Here is a 6,972-nt window from a genome sequence, read left to right as displayed (position 1 = left end):
GGTAATGCCTAAGCACATATATCTGTAATTTAACATTTGGTTTAAGACGGCTACCATTAACCTGAATTTTTTCTTTCTACCTGGCAGAAAAATCATCCAAAGCCTGGTCAGTACTATGGAGGAGCTATCAGACACGCATATCTTCCTGACAACAAAGAGGGAAATGAAGTTCTGCTTCTCCTGAAAAAAGCTTTTGACCAGAAGCTGATTTTCACTGTTGGAGCTTCCAGGACAAGTGGGGCCGATAATGTGGTGACCTGGAATGACATCCACCACAAGACGTCCCCGACAGGAGGACCAGAGTGGTACGGATCTCTAATTTAACACCTTTGTATTCACTGTGCTGCAGCTTTTTGTTTCATGTATTAAACCGTTTATATTTTCTGCTTTCACAGTTACGGGTATCCAGATGAGAAATACCTGAGCAGAGTTAAGGAGGAGCTGAAGGCCAAAGGCATTGAGTGAAGTTTTTGTTTTACATTTAGTGAAACTTTAGTTCAAAAATCTGACAAATTGAATTTCCACATTTTGTTCCATCATGTTAGATATTTTATAATAAATGAAACTTAATGGTTACTTTGAAGTTCACTGAAAGCTGAAGACTTTCTATCAAAATATAACTAAACAAATCAGTGTGAAAGATTTACCTACTTGTTTATTTTTTCTTTACATTTATCATGTGAACCACAGGTGTAATTTATAACTGTAATAAAATGTAATATGATTATTGGGTTGGGTTTTTCTCACATTCAACAGAATTTGCTTTATTTATTTAAAGCGGACATTTAACATGGTTCAACCTGAGAACCTTGGTTGTAAATGGTGCACAAATGTTGATGGTTATGTTGTGTTTTTGTTCAATTACAAATGTTTCATTATGGAAGCCAAAAAACAGACATGAAAGAAAATGGAAGTTCAGCAGAACAAAAAAGTAGTGTAATAATCATGTCGTTTATCTGAAGCTGATCTGTCAGGCGCTGTGCTGGTGAAGAGAGAGCTGAGTCAAAAAGCGAAGCTCTCGATTCTATGGTCATAACTTTCATTAGCTACCGAACTTCAAACTGCATGTCATTCAGATGAGGTAAACAATTCATAAAGAGCTTCATGGTTTTCCATCACCAAGCAGCTCCATCTAAGTCCCACATCACTAAATGTAAGGCAAAGTTTTGGATGTAGAAGTGTAAAGAGAACAAGTATGTCTCTTTCTGGTAATCAGTAAGAGGTTGTTCTTCAGTTCTTCATACATCCATCCATCCATCCATTTTCTGCTGCTTATCCGGGGTCGGGTTGCAGGAGCAGCAGTTCAGAAGGGAGGCCCAGGTTTTCCTCTCCCCAGCCACTTCTTCCAGCTCCTCTGGGGAAACCCCAAGGCGTTCCCAGGCCAGCCGAGAGACATAGTCCCTCCAGCATGTCCTGGGTCTTCCCCAGGGGCTCCTCAGTTGGACGTGCCAGGAACACCTCACCAGGGAGGCGTCCAGGAGGCATCCGTACCAGATGCCGAGCCACCTCAACTGGCTCCTCTCAACGTGGAGGAGCAGCGGCTCTACTCTGAGTCCCTCCCGGATGACCGAGCTTCTCACCCATCTCTATGGGAGAGCCCAGCCACCCTGCGGAGGAAACCCATTTCGGCCGCTTGTATCCGTGATCTCGTTCTTTTAGTTGGTGAGCTGTATGTGCGTTAGAGTCCATTGTCTGTCGGAAATCCATGGCCAGTTTAATATTCTGGTGTTAAAAATCTGTTCTATTGTAAAGAAATAAATACATCCACTGGATGATTTACAGGAAACAAATAGTACTGGTGCCTCTTAATACTGTGTGACTGTAACAAAAAATATTCCAAAAGTAAAATAAAAATAAAAAACAATAACTTATTTTAGGCCCTTTTTAAAAGCAAAGAAAAAAATATCTCAAGCCAAACAAAAGCTCATTCCTTTCAATATATTACAATAAAAGGTTATACCAGCCATCACAACTAAAAATCAGAGATTTATTATTTTCTTGCAAATAAAGTGAGTACCTACAATAATCCTTTACTGGGATTGTTGTAGGTCCAAGTACAGTCTAGCTCTTCTGCTGCTGTGTTTATGTTCTGGATCTCGTTCAGCCAGATTGTTAGAATACCAACGCCCCATGACTGGAAGTGTTTTCAGCTTTTACAGTCATGGTGAATAGTTTTCTGTAATAACTCTTTCTGAAATCTGCTTCCACAGCATTATTTGGTTTCAGTTCTGGGTGGATCTTGCCTGTTCTTATTGCTGTCTCCCGCTGAGACAACACTTTCAATAGTGTCCTGTCAAACCTCCGGGTTATTCTCTCAGCTTAATCTTCTGTAGTGAGCTTTTGTTTTTGTTCTTTTTTTTTTACGTGACTATCCAAAGTTGTGAGGCCTTGCTTGGCAGTCTGGTATCCCCTGAAATGGACAGGTATTGTGTTGGATTTTCTTATTTCATGGCACTTTCTTTGTTGCTCTGTCAGTTCGCTAATTTCTCTTCATGTAACTTTGATCTTAACGTCCGGCCTCCATCTTGATTGGAGATATAGTTTTCTATGACTTCCATTGTGCATTTTGTAAAAAAGCATCTTAAGGAGCAATGCAATGTCATTAGCATGTCTGCATAGCCTTTAACACTGATAATGTTGTTCCCTCTACAATTAATATTTTCTGTTTTTTGAAGGACAAAGACATTTGGAATTTCATCAAAGTTTCAGGACAAAGACCAGGCCAAGGAGGTTGAAACCAATGTATGTTTTATCTCATTTGCCATTGAATGTAGACCAACAAAGTAGTATATTTACATCATCTTTGTTAATGGATTAATGATTTTAATTGTTTTAAAGTTTCCTTCCCCATAGTATAGTGATTCTATTTGAGTTCTTTATCAAAAAGTTAAGAGTTCCACTGAACTAGAAAATTGATCATTTACCATCCATCAGACTTAATAACTGAAAAAACACTGAAGTAGATCCCACTGGACAACATGAAGTAGGCTAAAAGATCTCAAAAAGCAACAGATGATCTAAAGAAAGTGAAGAACAGATGAGAAATGATGTTAAGGCCGATTCTAAGGTGCTGGGACTGCATTGATGCACAGTGAGAGCCATTAGCCACAGATGGAGAAAACATGGGAAGCGACTATAGCAAGGAAAGCAATGAAAATAATATTTTCTTTTAAAAAAAAACATAACTGTGAGTTAAAGGGAAAACCCTGAAGGCTCTGAAAAGGGTAAAAGAGGGAGGAGTTGATTCATAACTTCAACAGAGACGACATTCCCAACTCTCATCCAGTCACCAGCCAGACTGCAAATACTTTAACCATATTCCCAGATGTACTACAATTAAAAGCACCTCAATCTAGAACAGACCTCCCTTTAGTACACGTCTCATAACACAAGGTAAACCAAATCAGTTTACCAATTTATTATTTCCTTATCTAAGGTGTAGTGGAATCAGCTGTGCAATCCTGGCAGCAGGCAGCCAATAGCAGCAAAATAAACTAAGCAAGAGAAGAAATCACTTGTGTAGACACTGCTCCATATTTACTGTTTGTTTTTTATTTTAGAACATGGTCCTCCCTGTCAACCAGAGTAATCCATTCACCTCGACAGCAGAAACCCGTCATTCTCAAAAAACTGAAGGTCCAGCTCAAGAAAGTTGTCTTCTGCCTCTGAATCACTTCTAGTACATGAATCACATCCACAAGGAAGGAATTAAACAGATTGAGAGGAAGAATAAAATTAAAATGGTGNCAAGATTTTGCTCACCATGTCATCAGAAGAAGTTATTGTTAGTGGTCCAAAGCAAAGCCAAGATGAATTCAGTGCCGTCCTGAATGCAATGCAGAAGACAAACACACCGGCTGAACAGCACAAACCTGCTACAGATGTTGCAACACTGAGGACAAACTTGATCGACAAATATCCATTGGAACGACCTATCCCAAATTTCCGCAGCAATTTGGTTAATACACCAAAAAAAACAAGAATAAGAGGATTTTCAAGGAGTGAGTTTAGAATTCGAGGTGACACATGTTCAATTTGTTTGTCAGATTTTACTAATAAGAAACAGTTGAAGTGTAAACATGCATTTTGTAGTGAGTGCCTGCAAAGTGCAGTGAAAGCATGTGGACCCATCTGTCCAATTTGTAAGGATGTTTTTGGTGTGATGGTGGGAAACCAACCTGATGGAACAATGACTTTTAGTAGAAATCCTTCATCTCTACCTGGATTCCCAAATTGTGGCCATATATGCATCACCTATCACATTCCAAGTGGAAAACAGACGGTAATGTCTAAGCACATATATCTGTAATTTAACATTTGGTTTAAGACGGCTACCATTAACCTGAATTTTTTCTTTCTACTTGGCAGGAAAATCATCCCAAGCCTGGTCAGTACTATGGAGGAGCTATCAGAATAGCATATCTTCCTGACAACAAAGAGGGAAATGAAGTTCTGCTACTGCTGAAAAAAGCTTTTGACCAGAAGCTGATTTTCACTGTTGGGACTTCTAGGACAAGTGGGATGGATAACATGGTGACCTGGAATGACATCAATCACAAGACGTCCATGACAGGAGGACCAGAGTGGTACGGTTCTCTAATTTAACACCTTTGTATTCACTGTGCTGCAGCTTTTTGTTTCATGTATTAAACCGTTTATATTTTCTGCTTTCACAGTTATGGATATCCAGATGAGAAATACCTGAGCAGAGTTAAGGAGGAGCTGAAGGCCAAAGGCATCCAGTGAAGTTTTTGTTTTACATTTAGTGAAACTTTAATTCAAAAATCTGACAAATTGAATCTAAATTTCCACATTTTGTTCTATCATGTTAGATGTTTTATAATAAATAAAACTTAATGGTTACTTTGAAGTTCACTGAAAGCTGAAGACTTTGTATCAAAATATAACTAAACAAATCAGTGTTTTGAAAGATTTACCTACTTGTTTATTTTTTTATTTACATTTATTATATGAACCACAGGTGTAATTTATAACTGTAATAAAATGTAATATGATTATTGGGTTGGGTTTTTCTGAAATAAATTAATTTAATTTCATTCAACAGAATTTGGTTTATTTAAAGTGGACAATTAACATGGTTCAACCTGAAAACCTTGGTAGTAAATGGGGCCGTCAGTAACTGGTGCACAAATGTAGATGGTTATGTTGTGTTTTTGTTCGATTACAAATGTTTCACTAAGAAGCCAAAAAACAGACATGGAAGAAAATGGAAGTTCAGCAGAACAAAAAAGTAATCTAATAATAATATAATTTGTCTAAAGCTGACCTATCAGCAAGAAAACCAGTTTGGTTCCCCAGTTTATTCCATTTGTATTGTGACAGAATGGACATCAGAAATTACACCCCCTCCCTTTTCTTTTTTGTTTACTTGGTTCTATTTTTCTCGTGCTGGATGTGCTCTTAAGCTGCACTTCTCTTGCTGAGATGCGCTGGACTGCAGTTACAACGGTTCGCCACCAGTGGGCACATAGAGCACAGTCACCGCTCGGCTGGTCAGCGAAGGCGCTGCCTGTCGCTCTCATGTCTCAATAACAGGGCCGTGCAGAGACCACTAAAGGGGCAGGTGCTCAACAACAAAAAAGGGCACATCTTGCCACCTTCTAGGACAGAATATTAACAAAGCCTATCAGCTTTCAGAGTTTAATAAACAATGATAACAAAATTGTGAGATATACAATCAAAGCTAACAAACATCTCTATATAGAGCATAACACCATGTATATATGTAAGATATTTTATTAGTAATTTCTTTCTGCAGGTCTACTTTGTTATAGGAAAGTATTGCAATATTCAAACCCGCAACTTAGCAGGATATGTAAATCAGAGCTAGGCCACCAGACATATTTTGTCTTTACAGAATTGCACTATTAAAAATATAAACAAGGACACAATGCAACCTTTTAGTGGACTGTAATCTATAAAACAAAGCTGCCTGTTTGCTACTGCAGTGGAGATGAAGATGGTCCATTCAGGAAAGCAGAGCTGCATCAAACTTTAATGTGGAACTGCAGAAAAAAAAAAAGAAGCAAAAATTGAATTGTTAATGCATGTCACCATGAGAAAAGCCTACTGGGTTTTGCTTGAAAAAAATTTTTAAAATTTAAATCACACATTTTTGACTCATGAAGTTAACTTTCTTTTTTGCAAAACAAACTTATTTGCGCATGTCATTAATCTTTTCTTTCTATTCTAAGTTTTTGTTTGTGACTCAAAGTTTTGCTTGTGATTCTCACATGATGTCGTGGGGAGGACCTAAAATCGCAACAAAAGATTTCTGATGTGTGCAAATAAAAGTTTGTGTTCTGTAAAAATGAGTTATTTAATTTTAAAAAAGTCTTTTAAACAACTTTTTTTTTAAATGACTCATTACAATTCAAAAAGTTTTGATTACAATTTTATTTTACTTAACTGAGGTTAGTTTTTTTTTTTTCCATTGAATAATTGGGAAACAAATTTAACTACATACTCTGCGAACCAGACCCTAAACTTAAAGTGGTTGAGATTTTTCCCTTTCATTAATGAAATACTTTTATTACATAGATTATACCTATCTTGGTAATTCAGGGTGAGTTATTTTTAATTCTAAATGAATATCCTTGTTGGACATTTATTTAACTGCTATTCTCTTTCAAGACATGTTTACCTAAAGATAGAATAAATGCAATGTACATTATGCAGCAAAGGAAATTAGAAGACATATATCCATTATGGAGATGATACGTTTTGGACGGGCGATGTGCCTCATACACAGGGAAGAAGCTTTTCAGTTATCTAGCTTTGCTAGCAAAGTCGTAGCTAGCAGCTAGCTAATAGCACAACAACAACAGTCTGTATGATAAAAATACTGAATCGATATATAAGAACAGTTTTTCCTCACCTGCCTGTCTCCTCTCGTCCAGTAGTTCTTCAGAGTAAACCAGACGCAGAGGCCTGTCAGTGTCTGTTGTATTT

General features: G+C 37.5%; 2 protein-coding genes and 1 long non-coding RNA gene across 4 annotated transcripts in view; all 3 read left to right on the top strand.

The window, feature by feature from the left end:
- LOC103147671 (E3 ubiquitin-protein ligase DTX3L-like) overlaps nt 1-743 on the top strand; it is a 26,091-nt gene extending 25,348 nt beyond the window's left edge. The window contains exons 8-9 of one of the 2 annotated variants that reach the window (XM_016678641.1): nt 88-305; nt 396-743. In XM_016678641.1, the coding sequence (XP_016534127.1) occupies nt 88-305; nt 396-465 (288 nt within the window). In that variant the 3' untranslated portion in view covers nt 466-743. The remainder of the gene's footprint in view (nt 1-87; nt 306-395) is intronic. The other variant, XM_016678640.1, reaches the window with a different exon arrangement.
- Nucleotides 744-2,109: 1,366 nt separating this feature from the next.
- LOC103147624 (uncharacterized) lies at nt 2,110-3,745 on the top strand. The gene is made up of 3 exons (XR_477282.2): nt 2,110-2,423; nt 2,676-2,742; nt 3,561-3,745. It is a non-coding gene; the product is annotated as an uncharacterized LOC103147624 (long non-coding RNA).
- Nucleotides 3,746-3,753: 8 nt separating this feature from the next.
- On the top strand, nt 3,754-4,932 carry LOC107837897 (E3 ubiquitin-protein ligase DTX3L-like). Its single transcript, XM_016678646.1, has 3 exons — nt 3,754-4,282; nt 4,369-4,586; nt 4,677-4,932. The coding sequence occupies exons 1-3, from the start codon at nt 3,764-3,766 to the stop codon at nt 4,744-4,746; spliced, it is 807 nt and encodes a 268-aa protein (XP_016534132.1). The 5' UTR covers nt 3,754-3,763; the 3' UTR covers nt 4,747-4,932.
- Nucleotides 4,933-6,972: the final 2,040 nt, after the last annotated feature.

This window comes from Poecilia formosa, unplaced genomic scaffold, assembly GCF_000485575.1.
Source record: "Poecilia formosa unplaced genomic scaffold, Poecilia_formosa-5.1.2 Scaffold186, whole genome shotgun sequence".
Classification (NCBI taxonomy): Eukaryota; Metazoa; Chordata; class Actinopteri; order Cyprinodontiformes; family Poeciliidae; genus Poecilia; species Poecilia formosa.
Note: the sequence above shows the minus strand (reverse complement) of the source record. Positions and strands in the feature narration are given on the sequence as shown.

What these genes read in the sequence shown, in the direction of transcription:
- LOC107837897 (XM_016678646.1), top strand. Translation starts at nt 3,764, where the DNA reads ATGTCATCAGAAGAAGTTATTGTTAGTGGTCCAAAGCAAAGCCAAGAT. An exon ending in TTCCAAGTGGAAAACAGACG is followed by an intron (nt 4,283 to 4,368) that starts GTAATGTCTAAG and finishes TCTACTTGGCAG; the next exon opens with GAAAATCATCCCAAGCCTGG. An exon ending in ATGACAGGAGGACCAGAGTG is followed by an intron (nt 4,587 to 4,676) that starts GTACGGTTCTCT and finishes CTGCTTTCACAG; the next exon opens with TTATGGATATCCAGATGAGA.